Source organism: Vigna unguiculata, chromosome 1 (genome assembly GCF_004118075.2).
Source record: "Vigna unguiculata cultivar IT97K-499-35 chromosome 1, ASM411807v1, whole genome shotgun sequence".
In the NCBI taxonomy this organism is placed as follows: Eukaryota; Viridiplantae; Streptophyta; class Magnoliopsida; order Fabales; family Fabaceae; genus Vigna; species Vigna unguiculata.
In genome coordinates, this window is record NC_040279.1 from 24,659,198 (window position 1) to 24,675,595 (window position 16,398).

Sequence of the window (16,398 nt, forward strand, 5' to 3'; positions counted from 1 at the left end):
TATTTTTTAACGCAAACCAAACTTTTTTCTTCCCTTTTCAAGTTAGGACAAACTTTTATTTCATCTATTGAGGTACTGTCACGTGTGTATTGTCAAAAATTTATCAACAAAATTTTGTTAAAAAATAATTTTCCTTTCTTGAATGCATCGAAATCCATTGAAATACAAGGTTATCGAAATGAAATTTCTAGAACAATTTTTCAAAGTACATGTAATATCTCTCCAAACAAATTTTTTAAAATATTTGACATTATATCTTAAACCATCAAATGACTTTATTTCGTTGAATAGTTGAACTAAATTTTGTCTTAAACTCTAAAATGGTTGTTAGAATGAAATTTTGTTGCTTGAGACTTACAACTGAATACAATGAAAATATGCCACTCAAGCTTGTTTTCAAGTTAAACAAAAGGTTGTACTGTTTGAGTATGAAATCAACATTTGAGCAACTTACGATTATGTTATTTTATTTACGAGAATAGTTCAAATACTTAGATAAACAAATAAAACTTCATCACTTAAGCGACCAATCGTTAATTGAACAATCAAATGTTGCAAGATATGCAGAAACATCAAATTCAACAAAAGGGTCAGAAACAAATAAGTCGATTTAATCACTTTTTTTAATTGATCAAACAAATAATGAGTTCAAACTAGTAGATAAAAGAACTTAGATTTCTAAAGCTGGAAGGCATTTACTCAAAATTAAAATATGTATAAAAAATTATACAAGACAAGTCAGCCACTACGCAATAAATTTTGACTTTATAGAAGAGATTAAAAACAGAGTTAGAAATTGAGAGAGAATAGTAAAAGAAAAAAAGACATGGACTTAAATCCGAGGTCTTGCATTAGATAGTTATTTATGCATCCCAACATTTTCGAAATTTATTTTCCAAAACGGATTTAGTTTTGGAAGTCAAACATTCCGGAAATCATTTTCTGGAAGCGCTAGGGTGGAGAAGAAATTTGATGAGTTGGAGAAAGCAATTGCCCTTACATTATAACTGGCAAACTAGGTAACAAACTAGTCTTATTTTCTATGCGAGATTTTACACATAAAGAGGATTGAATAGAGTTCTTTATTGAATGGACTGTCATTTAAAGACCTTAAACAATAATAGTCCAATTCTTCTACAACTAAAATATTTTTTGCTCATAAAAATTCCTTAATTTGTATTTTATACTTATCATAAATTTTATTTTTAAAATTTATAATTAATATGGTAATTTTAAATAAAACAAAGATAAGTAATATTTATTAAAAATATAAAAAAACGACTATTTATATAAAAATTAGAAGAAATTGAATGTTGTTTGTCCCGATTTCGGATATGTAGATGCAATTTTCTCAATATGGAACGAATATAATAAAATAAATAGCAAATATCTTATCAAATAAATTTTGACATAGTGGTTACGAGTAAAACTCATTTATGATGTAACAATCTCTTTCCAGATTATATTCTTAATTGAAAGAAATAGCGTTATAATTGTTTATCAGCACTCAACTCGCATAGATGCTGATTTCATGAATTTATCGGAAAACAAATTCTGTGTAATACAATGAATTCATTTATAAAATTTGATAAAAAATCTTGGTTTTCAAAAGAAAAAATGTAATATTCCTCTTCGAATACGCAATTTTGTCTAATTCATATTTTTTCCAGTTTTTAAAATAGAAATCAGTTAAACTCCATTGAATCGAACAATCGAATAAACTATAGAAGAAAAAACGAACACAAACTGTGAACTACTCTCCACCAGTTTTTCCGTAAAAGTGTAAGATAAAGATGGCGTTGTTTTCATAAACAAAAGTTACCCTTCGCTTCTTTCACTTTGCTACATGCGAATGAAATCTTTATACTTTTCTTTTCTTATTATTTTATGCAACCAAACGAATGAAGAATACTTTGAAAAAATCCTCTTTTTTCTACCCTATCAGAATATAGTAAGTGAAGATGAAAGGGGTAAGCGAAAAAGGAAAGACGCATGCAGATATACAAATAAATTAAACTATGACAAACTGTTTCCAACCTCCAAAAGAAAACGACCCATCAAAACTGTTACAACTCAAAATAAACAAAAGAATGCTATGCGATTTTTCTGGTCATGCCCCACCCCATCATCCAGACAGGATGTAGTCACTGTTCATTTGAGAACTCCTTCTGACTGTAACACAGTATACACATTCCAAACCAAAACTGTTTCCCATCCAACCAACTCAACACTGCTCTGCCTCTGCGACAAACCCATACCTCACACGAATCAGACGCAGCTGCTTGTCTAAGAAAAACACTCCAATTATGACCTCACAATGCAGCTTCTGAAAAGGCAACAATGACATCACATCACAATAGAGGTGGCATCTTCTGAAGGTGACCATATAAAATAACTAGGATGAGAGGATGGACTGAAGTGCAAGTTGCTGCTGAGGCTGCAAGGATGACCAGGTGGAAGCAAGGGTTGAAGGTGGCAAAGTCTGTTGTAGCTGCCTCAATAGATTAATCATCCGACTTACAGTTTGTTCAGTTGCCAGATCAGTTCCCGCACATAAAACCTGCACCACAGTTGATGCACAAAAAACAAAACACATTTTAGTATGGAAAAATGGGGCCAGAATCTAACACCAACTAAAAGAACTGGCACTATAATACCTCAGCGAAAACTGCGACAATTTTGGGAAGATATTGATTGTTGGGACCTATGAGTTCTCTATCAGCTCTGAAATTCAAAGGAAGTGCGTATCAATATATATATATATATATATATATATATATATATATATATATATATATATATATAACAAATACCAAAGTCAACAACCAACAAAAAATAAGAGGCAGCATATATATCGGTAAATAGAAATCAATCAAAACATGTTTTGGATTAGAATTCCACCTTTCAACCATTGAACAAAGTTGGTCGTGCACAACCTTAGCCTCGATTAAATCACCTTTTATAGGCAAGCAACTCAGCCAGGCAGGAACAACCTGATACAAAGCAATAAACGGTTAGGTTAGAAATAAAATCCACAACCAGAGGAGGGCTTTAGTCTAATCTATCATTTCACTCAAGGATTCAAAATGAGTGTCAGGACCTAATACCCATCTTATCCTAAACCAGGGTTTTCGGCCTAAAATGTTCAGAGAACCCACCAAATAAATGATAAAGAACAAATTATGATTAGAAAATTCTTCCACAATTGTGTGGAAGTCCTTTTCAGAAAAGCATCAATTACTGATAGAAGCAGAGTTTTCCTGATGTGAATGACTCGGACAAAGTCCTCTCTAAGTCTCAAGAATTTTGAACCGTATGCAAAATTAAATACCTTAATCATCTAGCTCAGGGACTGACTCAATTAAACACAGTAAACATATTATTAGGTTTGTCCGTGTCTATCCAGAAACCACAGGTTTTCCAGCATTACTAGAAAAAACATGCCAAAGGAATCCAGGGAGTAAATTCAGCAAAAGCTGAAAGACTCTCCTTATCAGGATCTGGATGAAGCCAAAAGACTTGACCATTACTCCAATGATAAAAAATCACCGTTATCATATGGCACAAATACTAAGCCAAGCAACATGACTACGTACCAACTTACAATTTTTCAAATGACATCACGATCACAAGCAATATCAAGTAAACAGCAGCGTTTTAAAAGACAGCAGAGACATGGAGCACCAAAGTGTAATATACCTGTGTCGCATTTATGCTATCACGGTGAAACTGGCATATCTTTCCAAGAGCTGAAACAGCATTGTCATATGCCATTACGTTATCAGGAAGTTGTGCACTTGGATGCCTTATCACAGCATCTAACCTTGAGAGTGCCTCTACAGTAGAGTAGATAAAAAATAAAATAAAAAAGATATATAGTTGGCCACGGCAAAACAGTCAAATGGTATTGGGCAACTAACCTCCAACAAGGGGTTTGAAAACAGATCCACCAAACTCAGCACAAACACCAACACCATAAACAGCAGCCTGCAAAGACATTTAATTATTTTGAGATTATTATTATCTCAAATTATATCAATATACAGTAACCGAGAAAATGAAGTTAACCTGTCGAACATCTGGATATTCATCATTGCAAGCTTCTAGTAAGAATGGAAGGAAAGAATCATAATATCTGTGCAACACAAAGAAACATGTAAAAATATAGAACAAAATCATTCCAAGTAAAGGGGATAAAATAATTTTGTGCTGGGAAATGTAGAAAATCCACACAAGAACGAAAGACAGGGGACTCCCACAAGGAGGAAGAACTTACTTGAGAGCAGTTTCACGACAGTGCTCAGCAACATCATCAAATATACAGATGGCAATTCTCCTTTCCTCTGAAGTTTTATCTTTACCCTGATATTGATTATCAATAGCAGAGGGACGGAATGGGATCAGAAAACAGAATGGCACGCATTTCTAAGCTCGTAATTTGTGCAAATTTTAAAATGTGCACATTCACAAATATTGGCAAGTAGTTCAGTAGTAAATTAGTAATTGACATAATCTAAGTTATTTTACATGTGCTCTGGGAAGGGGGATCAGAACATTAGCATGTTCCCTTAATAAAACCCAAATTTCATACAAAAGCGTTTAAGGAGGTTGCATTGTTAGGATAGGCTAGTTCACATGGTATTCTCCACTTTTTTCACTAACTACATGGCCTTTTTTCCCCAATAAAAAAGGGTATACATAACAAACAGGACAAATGAATATCAACTTAGGAAAGAAAAATAATAGCTAGACAAGATTTTTTTTTTTTAAATTAATTGCCATATGGAAAAGTATTTCACAAAAAACAAAAAGGAAACGCCATGAGAGGAAAGAGAATAAAAAACAACTTCAAAGCAAGAACGCCAAAAATTCAAGAATAATTCGAGTTAGAAAATTAGTTCTATGTCAGTTTGACGCAAAACCAAACATGCACTCTAGCATCAAAGATTATTAGATAGACAGAAAAAAACTTACAAACATAGGGGTTATGTATGAGGACAGCTCATCAAAGAACGGCAAGAAGGATGTCTTGAATGTTTTTATCAAAGTTCCCAAGCAATCACCAACCTAGAACATAATGATTAAAATAATTGTTAGAACAGCACATAAAAAAGAATTAAACTAAATGACTCAGATCACAAAAACAGATTACTGAACATACTTGGTCAAAAAGATCCTCTTCTTGCTCATTTTCTTCCTTGAGTAGTTCTCTTTCTTCAGCATCAAAGTCCTCTTCTTTGGCCCTCTCTGCTCTTTCATGTTTTCTTGTTGAGCTGGCTGTAAGGACTTGTTTAATCTCATCAACAATACTCCGTACTTGCTTTTCATCTAGATGTGGTCCAGAGACCTGAGAGAAACAAATCCAATCCAACTTCAGTTTTAAAAAACAGATTAGAGACAATAAAAAAAATCACTTGAGATTTTAGAACACCACAAAATAGCCTCAAATCCATGTCCAACCATGAGCACAGATGCAGAATTATATGGCAACATATAATGATTTGATTGCAGTTTCCTGTTACAAATCCACCCCATTTCCAAAACACAGGTAGAATAAACAATAACAAACAAGTAGTAAACAATTGGATAATACTAAAAAACAAAACAAGTATACTTCAAATTGTCATTCTACAGTTGAAAAATTCATCTGTGGCACACTTTCTTCTTTCCTGCAATGGTGTTTATCCCCTCCATCATTACACTTCTTCTACACCTTTTTCGTTTGTTGCATTAACACGGTGGTTCTACTTACCCCCACCCCATCTGGCTCACCACGTATAGGGAAAGCCTTGCTGTCCTATTTTTGCCTTCAAATTTTGTCCTGTAATTAGTTAAGAACTATGTAGTTCGTATTTTCTTAGGATGTGTGACTTATGATCATAAATTATATTTCTAATTTGAAGAGGAATGAATAAACTGTATTTTTACGGAGTTTGTAGGCACTGTGTACAATGAGTAAGAATAGCTGAAAAGGTAGTCATCCCACTAATGCTATTTCCCTTTCTATTTAAAAAATGTTCCCAAATTATTCAATCCAAATATGCCATATCTAGTAATATACAAATTCTACTCTATGTAACATTCTTTCAAGGTATATTGTTACTTAAGTACCAGAACACACATCATGGACAAAATTGTCTCTCCCATAAACTATTTTGGGTATCAAGTTCACTCAAATAATTATGACAGACTGTAAATAAGATTGTACGCATCAAAACTGTTACATTTCAGATATAAAGATGACTTTAAAAATCTTCCATCATGATAGAGGGATGTTACAAACCTGTATACATTCATTCAATGCGTCCAACATGCTTGCACAAATTTCTACTTCTGGCTCCTGGAAGACAAAATATATATTGATACAAGCACACCAAAAAACTGCAGTGTGGATTCCAAATTACCAGAATAATAGATAGGCAGGATTTTAACCTTGTGTAAAGCCTCCACCAAATTTGGTATGATATAATCAGACAACTGCTTTATGTAAGTCTCATCACGACCTTGTGATTGTCCCTTCTCTACAGCTGATTTCGCTGAGGTTAGCAGTTCTGGCATGGCTACATTAAAAAACAGGCAAGTGACATTTAAAACAATCATTAAGGGTACTGGATTGATATAAATAAATAAATAAAAGATCAAGAAAATACCTGAAACTGCTGCCTTCCTAACTTCTTCATGGAAGTAAAATTTAAGAAGTGGAACCAATGTGAAAGCAACCTAGATGATTTCACAAAGTTAGCCAATAAAATATCCAGGACTGGACAATGCCAAATAAAATATAAAACAAAATAAACCTGGTCAATCCAAGGAAAAAATCCTTCCTTCAACTCGTCAGCATAGCAACATAGCATGTTACAAGCAGTAGCCTTCTCCTCCAAGACACTAGTCTTAATGCCTATCCTTTTATCCCCAAGTGTAATTGTCTCGATGCTACAAGAACAACAGCCAGATACAAAAGTATTTAAAACAGAATCAATGCATCCATACATAAAGGTCTAATACATGGAAGTCTAGGAAATTATTTTTTCATACAAATGGAAATTAATAAAAGAAAATATCATATGTAGCTCACATTATCATAAATAGATAAAAATGTCTTCAAAATAAAGACTGATGTAGAAGCTCAAATACAGGGAAGGGCATCCCGAGGAAATGAAATGAAGAATGAATTGCATATCACATCATACTAAAACCATAGTTGTCATTCCTAGATAGCAGAGTGGAGCACCCAAGCCTAAAAGTGAGATAGTGGGGCAATGGATAGCCGAATGACCACCATTCTAATATTTTTATGAAATTTATATACACATTATTTTAGATGTTTACATGTATACTGATTGTCTTATCTAACAATATATGTATATATACTGCTTAGTAATATTTATATTATTTTTTATCTGTCACATATTGTGCATATTTCCTATTATTACTATATTTTTTATTATTTAGCTTATTATATTATATGGTAAGTTTGATTTAGTTTTTATTAGTACAATTAGTTAGTTTATATATCCATTACTACTTATTTGTATTACACTATATAATATATAATTATATAATATTCTACTCTTTATTGAGTTTACTAGATTATGTGATAATGTAATTATTTAAAAGATTAAATATATTTTTTATATTTTATTAATACTATTGCATTTATTATTTTTTGGTTTATTATATTACACTGTATGTCCACATATTATAAGTTTATAAGCAACCGACCTAAAAATATGATGCTGGACCCAAATTGAGGACCAAAGCCCAACAGAGGAGAAATGAGAATACTAAATCATGAAACCCTAATGACCCACGACCCACAAGTTAACATAAGAAATGGAAGGTTGACAGCAGCAAAATGGAGGTCATGAACTGCAGTTTTTAGTACGGCTTCAAATCCACAATGCAACAAAACACTCCAGAAGCCCCAATGTGGCCACCCAACCACAGCTCCAAAACATATCACAAGCCTCACCACCATTCCACCTTGCTATACCACTATCGCTAACACAGGCTAAAATAAGGTATCAATAATTTATGAACAAGAACCAAAAACGCACCTGTCATCATCTTCGTCAAATTCAGTATCAGAATCCGCAGATGTAATGGTCACATCAGGCTTAAGTTGTGCAGACTGGATCAGAGGAGGCATCACAAAACCCATATATGGGAGAAAATCCTGTCCAAGGCACTTGCAAAGCCGTGCCCATGCCTGAATGCATGGAAGCCAAGTGAAAATTTGAGATTTATAAGAATTTTAACTAGAAGGAAAAAATGAATTATAGCCAAGTTGATGGAAACAAGTGGTAAGAAGACTGTACTTGTAACATGTAACTAGCAGTTGGATCATCAGCATCCAGTTGAGACTGCTGCAGAGACATCAAGACATCCATGACCTGGTAAAGGAAAAATGAAAACTATATATTAGCATAAAGAAAGTGAACAACGATTCAAGGAAAGAATATAAAATTACTACTTCTACCAATAATATGAATTTAAAAAGAAAAAAAATCAGGACTAAGTTAAAAATTTACCTGTTTGGCATCGTCCCTGAACTTCTCCTTCCCAACAGCCATTCCTACCAAACTAATGCACTCCATAGCTTTGGCTCGGAGCATCCGATTAGATTTATCATTTGCATTAACCAGAATAGCTTTTAAGTATGGAATCACAGCATCATAATACTTCTGAAAGTGCTCCTGTCATCACAACATTCTTATATATTAAATATAAAAGTTAAAAGCATTGCTACTGCAATGGAGAATATTAGCTACGCAAGTACCTGTGAAGAATCTGCAACCGATGCTAAGGCTGTCAAAGCCCCTTCTTGAACCATTTGTTTGCCATTCTAGAACAAAGGCAAGAGAAAGAAAAGATAATCATATATTTGTACACCGACCATCCCAAAGGCATCAACTATTAAACGTATATGTTAAATATTTATTATTTATCAAAAAGCACTCTCACACAATGGATCAAACAAAAGATCCGTAAGATGCATACAATTAAGAAACAAAATAATAAACAAACCTATGTGAAATATTGCTTTAGCTCAATTTTAGGAAAAGATAAAGCAACAAATCACTCCAGGAAAATAACTATACTAAACATGCAGCAGGACAAATACATCAACAAGCATGTGAGACTTAGACACTCCTTAATATCCAAGTCCCAATACAGCACCGCCCCTAAAAGCTGATGTTCCAATTGCTTACACTTCTCTCAGTGACACTTCACACTTTATGGTTGTTATAATCTTCAATGGAGGGTCCTTTCCAAGACAACAATAACCTAACTATGATAACAATTGGTAAGCAACCAAGTACATGGGGAACCCGTTCTTAAAAGCTCAGTAAACTCTTGAATACTCAACCAACCATCTCATACTACACAAATATAAGACTTACATCCCATATCCAAGTTCAGACCAAAGACTACAAAAAAAGAAACCAAGGAGAATCCAAAGTGTGATATCTGTTTCCAACCACAAAGTCCAAACAAGGAAAACATCATACATGATCTACCGAAAGATAATATTATCAAAATTCAAATAATTGAAAATTTTCTCCCTAGCTAGATATCAAAATAAGTCAATACCTGCAAGAGTACCAAAAGTTTGCTCACAATCCCATCTAAGTAAGGTGTTAGAATATCAGGGGTACAATTCTCAGTGAAATTTAGCACAGCAGAAGCAGCATGAGCCTGTAACAAACAAATAAAAAAGTGGTGAATAAGAGTACTGAATTTCTGAATAAACCAGAAAATTCACCCTGGCCATTTAACTTTCTTAAATGTAAATGTTTGTTAAGATTATGAAAAGCCTCTGCACAAAGCCTTGAGATAACTGAGCAGACTAATGGCAGTAACTACTAGGTTTGCATTAATATGTGATCACCAGAACCTATAAACAAATAATACTTGAGGTAACACAAGATGACAGCTACATGACTTGATTTATTACAACGGCAGCAAACAAGGTACCTAATCCAGACAAAAAATACAATAACAAACCTGAACTCTTGGATTTTGAAAATCATCCATCGCACCCGCCAAAGCAGGAAGGACTAAATGGTGAAATTTAACCTGCAAATCTGGCCCCAAATCCGTGGACAACTGCCCAATCGCATTTATAGCTGCCCATCGCACTCGAGGATGGGGGTCACGAAATGAATTTAAAATCATTGACAACACCTGTTCCAGATTCTTTATCATCACCTGCACCATCAAATATCACATTCTTAGAGACACAACAAAGTACTCGGGAAATAATTTTCTTCCAGCTCATCATGAACATTCATACACTCAACTGTTCGGAACAAAGACACAGTTACAGAATCCCTCATACCTTGCTTACAGTATAACATGCTGCACTTCGGATTCCCATCAAAAAGAAGTATTATAATAATATTAATAACAAAGTAAAAAATGATGAATAGCATACCAACACGAATCATCAAATACTGGTAACCGTACACAAAGGTTTAAACACAAAAGCACTACATAAAAGCATGGGAACAAACATAGATGCAGAAAAGCCTAATAAATAGTAAAAATATCAATTATGAATGGCCAGCAGAGCAATAACATATACTTTCTATCATCACCTACACTACCTAAATCACAATTTAAGTGAAAAATGACCAAAGACATAAAGCATATTTTTTACTGCAACTTATGAAATTCATCCACACAGCATAAAAAACACAGGTCCAAACATAAAAGCAAGAAAACTCCAAAAACACAATCACAATATCCTACTAACAGCAAAAATACCAAAGCAAGTGGTGATACCTTCGAACAACCCTCCGCGATCTGCGCAAGAGCAATGATTGCAGCATGGTGTTTTTCCCACTCAGGAGCAGACAAGTAAGTGGGCAACAACTCAGAAGCAACAGGCACTATGGTGTTCCCGCCCAGCGCAATCGAAAGCCTATCCAAACATTCCTGCCCAAACGCATAGTTACTGGTCTCACCAGCATCCTCTTCCTCGTCCACTGCAGCGTGCCATGCAGGAACATCCTCAATATCCAGCAACAAATTCAGCAAAACGCCAAAAGCTTCCTCACAAACTGCGGCAACTTCCTCATCATCCCAGGGGCGCGTTCCCTGGCCTCGGCGAGAGTTACAACAAACTCAATCGCCAAGTGCCGCGTGCCTTCCTCCAAGGCCTCGGCTTCCGCAACCTGCAGCATGGAGCCGACGACGTCCACAATCTGGCGCCGGAGGAACCGCGGCTCGGTACCAGCGAGCTCGATGAAGAGCTCGAGCGCCTCCTGCGCGACGGCCTCCTGGCCGGAGTTCAGTGCCTCGGTGAGCGTCTGCATCATGAGAGGGAGGAGGTCCTGGAAGCGGTCGCGGTCAGAGGAACTAGTGAGGCACTGGATGAAGTTGATGGAGGCGGCAAGGGCAGCGATGCGGACGTCGGACGGGGTGGAAGAGTGTAGACAGCGTAGAAAGACGGAGTGGAGAGTGGACAATTGAGGAAGTAGGGTTTGACCGATGTAGTGCGCTAATTGGGCGAATATGAGGAGGGAGACTTCCTGGAGCCTGGGTTCGGGGGAGGTGACCCACTGGAAGAGGAGGGGGAGGAGGTTGGGCCAGGCGGAGGGGTCGTCGGGGAGAATTGCGGCGGCGAGTTCGGAGATGGTGTCGCATAGCTTCTTTGCGATAGATTTGATGGGCTCTTGTTGGAGGGTGGAGAGGAGGAGGGAGTGAAGGGAGGAGCGGCCGGCCGGGGAGAGGTGTGGCCAGAGGAAGGAGTCCTGCTGGCGCGTGAGATGGCGGCGGAGGAGGATAGCGGACATGGTGCGGGTCTCCGGTTTGGGGGCAGTGTGGAGGAGGTGGGCCAGGCCGAGGAGGAGGGATTCCGGGCGGGCCTGCTTGCAGAGGTTGAAGAGAGACTCAGCCTGAGAGCGCTGGTCGTTGGAGGATGACATCAAGTGTGAAATTAGGGATTCCAGATGAGTGGTATCCGGTCCCAGAATTAGCGCCACTTGGGCTTCGTTCTGCCTGGGATCGCTGGCCATCGCTGTCTGTGATTTACCGATGAAGAATTGAAGAACAGAGGAATTAACGGTGCGAGAAATTGAGGAACTGTGCTGTGGAGCGCAGAGAATAAGAGTGAAGAAAGCGAGGGAAGACGAAAAACAAAGGTGGAACGGCAAGGGTTTGTGTTTGAGGGAGGGATTTTAAATGGCGGGTTGGGTTTGGATGTCAGGTTTTTTGCCCTACGCTTTTTTACAGTTCCAATGTGGTTGGTTTATCCTTTCACCTGTATGCTCTCCAACGCTTATCTCATATACACTGTAGTTAGTAACACCGGTCTCAAACCCTATTTTATAACCTTAATCATATCATATTCGTTACTTCATTTAGCAAATAATAACACAAAATAAACTTATCTCTTTCTTTCTTTTTCTTTTTTTTCTTATATTTTTCATTTATCTATTATCTATTATCTCTTATCAAATTTCATTTTTTCATTTTTTATTTTCCAATTTTTCATTTATCTATTATCTCTTATCAAATAATTCTATTCATTTTTTCTTTCTTATCCTACAAGCCTCAATTAGTTTATTTTCGTATTCATCTGTTTATATTTTATAGCTATATCATATATTTTAAATGAATATTTGTTTTGTTAGTAACTATAATTATATTATTAATTACATTTTAAAAGGTAGAATAAGAATAATAATTATCGACAAAAAGAGGAACTTTTTTTATATATAGTTATTGATATCGTATATTTTAAATGAATATTTGCTTTTTTTTCAAACCATAAATATATTATTAATTATAATAGAAATAATAATTGAGGATAAAATAAAAGAATCTTAGTAATAGATTATTATTATTAGAAACGCACATGTATTATTTATTTTATGATAACAAAAAATAATATTTTTTATTTACTTTATAAGTATTTTTTTATTATAAATAATTATTTAATTTAAAAGTAATCAAATAAAAAATAGTTAAATTCAAAAAATAAAATTGTAACATAATTATTTTAATTTAGAAAACAATTATTTAAAAGATAAAGTTAGAAAAAATATATATATTTCCCTTTGTGTACTGCTATATTTATGTATTTATAAATTATAATAGAACCAACATATTGGATTCATTAACTGACGGATACCATTTTGCTTTTTCTTTTCACAAGCTTCTTTGTTTTTAAAATTGCTATTAATATTTATTGGATTTTGCATTCAATTTTTATTGAAAAAAATGGAAATAATCTTGTTACCTTATTGCGATTGATTGATCCTACAAAAAGCAATTGCGATTGATTGATCCTATAAAAGGTAAATTGTTATTTAATGCTTCTTCTTGTCAACTCATCTTTTGGCAGATTTTTTTTTTGTGTAACTAAAATGTTTTTCAAAAATAAAAAATTAGCTATTGATTCAATAAAACTAAATTGGTGTTTTTATTCTTTGGATGTTAATGCTAAGATAAATGATTAATTTAGTAGTTGAATGCTAAGATAAATGATTCATTTAGTAGTTGAATATATTAGGAGATCTTAATTCAGTACCAAATATTTATTTTAATATTCGAATATGTGAAAAAATAATATAATAATTAAGGTTTGTGTTGTGATATTATTCTATTATTAAAACATACTTTTAAGAACCGAGTTAATAGTAAATTATAAAGTATTTTATTATGAAGTTTTAATTTTAAAAATAAATTGATTTTTCTTTGTATATTTAGTAACTAAAATAAGTTTTTCTTTTAACAACTAAATTAATATTACGTTCTATATTTAATGACCAAATTGGTCATCCATTGATATTATAAGTAAAATACAAATAGTTGATATATTCGTAACAATATGAAAAGTCCTATAAAACTCAACGGATTCCACTACGTCGAATCTTCAAATTCATCCTATATAAATGTAAATATATTTGAATACTTTTATTTTATTAATATAAGTCTCATTAAATCAATGTGAGTGGATCTTCAAAAATATTTATTTTACTATAAATATATAAAAACTTATATATATATATATATATATATATATATATATATATATATATATATATTATATATATATAAATATAAACAAATTTGGGGCTAAAGTCCCTTCAACAACCGTAACTTTGTGTATTTCAACAATTTCAAAGAAATTAAAATACTTAATAACCGAATTACTTGTTATTGAATTCTTTTCATTTCTTAAATAATTAGTTTGAATAAAGTTATTGAAATATTTTAAAATTCAATTTTTTGTTTGGATAAAATAATTTAATTTCTATTTTACAGCGAATTCAATCTTACCTTTGAGTCTATCTTAGTTATCTTGACTATCAATTTGATGTAACTCGTCTTGATTTTTGGTTCAAGTCGACTTTCGGCTTAGTCTAGTCTGACCCAATTTGACAATCGACCCAATCTGACTCGATTTGATCTTCGGCCTGGTCCAGCTCAATTAAACCTTTGGCCCAGTCCGACCAGGCTCGACCTTCGGCCCATCGCGAGCTGACCTGGCTTGACCTTCGACCCATCGTGGGTCGACTCAGCTTGAACTTTGGCCTATGTCAACTTGACTCGATCTTCGACCTGATCCAGCCTTATTCGACCTTTACCTGACCCAGCTTGAGCTTCAGCCCAGGCCGATCTTGTTCAACCTTTATCCCGCTTCGGCCATGTCTGACCTTCAGCCCAGCCCAACTACTGACTCGACCTTCGGCCCAACCTCACCTGGCTCGGCTCGACCTTCGACCTAAACCAACTTGTCTCAGCCTTATGTTCGGTCCGACTCAACTTTTTGGACTTATAGACCTTTTTTTGTCCTAACCAATAAACAATTCCACCTGGGGAAATTCAATTTCCTTCTTTATTAAGTGAATTTCAAATTTTACTATTTTAATTATATGAAATACTTTCTTAAAATTCCTCAATTTCAATTTTCTTTTAATTTTCATATTCAAACATATCATTTTTCTTGAAAAAATTTTAAATTCTTCAAATAAATGAATTATTCTCTTAAACTGTCTCATCCAAACAAACATCGTAAAGTTTGTTGAGTTTATATTTTCCTTCACATTATTGTATATCTTTTAGAATTTAGAAGTCAAAAGAGAAGTGAAATATAAATCTACTCGTAGATAATACTCTGATTTTACAACATCCTCCAACTCAAGTTCTACCACAATAAGGTTAAGAGGTTAAATAATTATAAATATCATAACTAATTTGCTAAAACATGTAAGGAATCATTCGAAACTCTTTATAAGATGATTGACAAGAAATAAAAATATATTTTTTAGAAACGAACGTGAATGTAATAATAGTACTATTAGGTGAAAAGTTTTTGTTTTCAATCAAAATCAAACATGAATAACCTTTTGTAAATCAAAGATAAATGACATATAATTTTCCTTTTAAATTTATTGATAACGAAAGATTAAAAAAGTTAAAGGAAAATGCTCGATCTAATTTTAAAATTACTTTAATGACAATATTGTTAAACATTTCATACAAGTGTTTAATGGTGAGAAGGAAATTAACATGCATATTGTGTACAAATAAACAAAAATATTTCTACTTACAACTTATACATGACATATATGATAATGAGGTTAGGGACATTTCATTTAACAAAAATATAATCTCAACAATATATATATATATATATATATATATATATATATATATATATATATACTTATGCAAAGACTAGATTAATAGATTAGACTTTGTCTAGAGGCTATATAGATTGAAAGAAGGGGGAAATGAAAAAGTTTGGTGTATGAATTAATGATAAAAGAAGTAAACAACTTAGTTATTTCATATTTGATAGGAGACATGAATGTTTGGTGTCATTATACTTTATTGAGTGGAAAATATATGCATTTATAAGATGTTTTACTCATATTTTGAGAAGTGAGAGATCACATGAAGTTGATTCCACGATTATTAAAATAAAAGTTGCATGCAATCATATGAAATATTCTTCTAATAGATTAGTAACTTTCAAGAGATATGCAAACGAAGTAAGCATACTACTTGTAACATCTCAATTTTAATAGTTTGAAACTAATCAAATCATATGTTTCATCATAGCGTTCAAAACATTTAATCTAATGTAAATATATAAATATATAAATATATATATATATATATATATATATATATATATATATATTAATACAGTCTTACAAAATATAAGACTATAAAAATATATCATTTATACACTTAAACTTAAACTATCAAACCTTATATCAAAACTAACCACTCCCTAAAACTCCTCAAGACTTTTCACTACTCTAACTGATAGTTCCTCATCCACCAAAAGTGCTTTTATACTTGTAACTTCATCTACTCCCACCAAATTGGTGATCATCACAAAATAAGAGAACATAACACAAGAACAACCAAGAA

The 16,398-nt window shown here is 33.6% G+C and overlaps 1 protein-coding gene across 1 annotated transcript; it reads right to left on the reverse strand.

The window, feature by feature from the left end:
• Positions 1-1,971: 1,971 nt before the first annotated feature.
• LOC114180696 (importin-5-like) lies at positions 1,972-12,256 on the reverse strand. The gene is given in 21 exon segments (XM_028067000.1): positions 1,972-2,560; positions 2,658-2,724; positions 2,902-2,993; positions 3,700-3,836; positions 3,921-3,987; positions 4,069-4,135; positions 4,277-4,362; positions 4,975-5,067; positions 5,162-5,347; positions 6,284-6,340; positions 6,433-6,560; positions 6,651-6,720; positions 6,798-6,933; positions 8,058-8,209; positions 8,319-8,393; positions 8,532-8,696; positions 8,780-8,845; positions 9,595-9,699; positions 10,009-10,212; positions 10,789-11,054; positions 11,057-12,256. Coding segments are annotated over 21 exon segments (3,351 nt in total). The 5' UTR covers positions 12,024-12,256; the 3' UTR covers positions 1,972-2,395.
• Between the last annotated feature and the right edge of the window lie 4,142 nt (positions 12,257-16,398).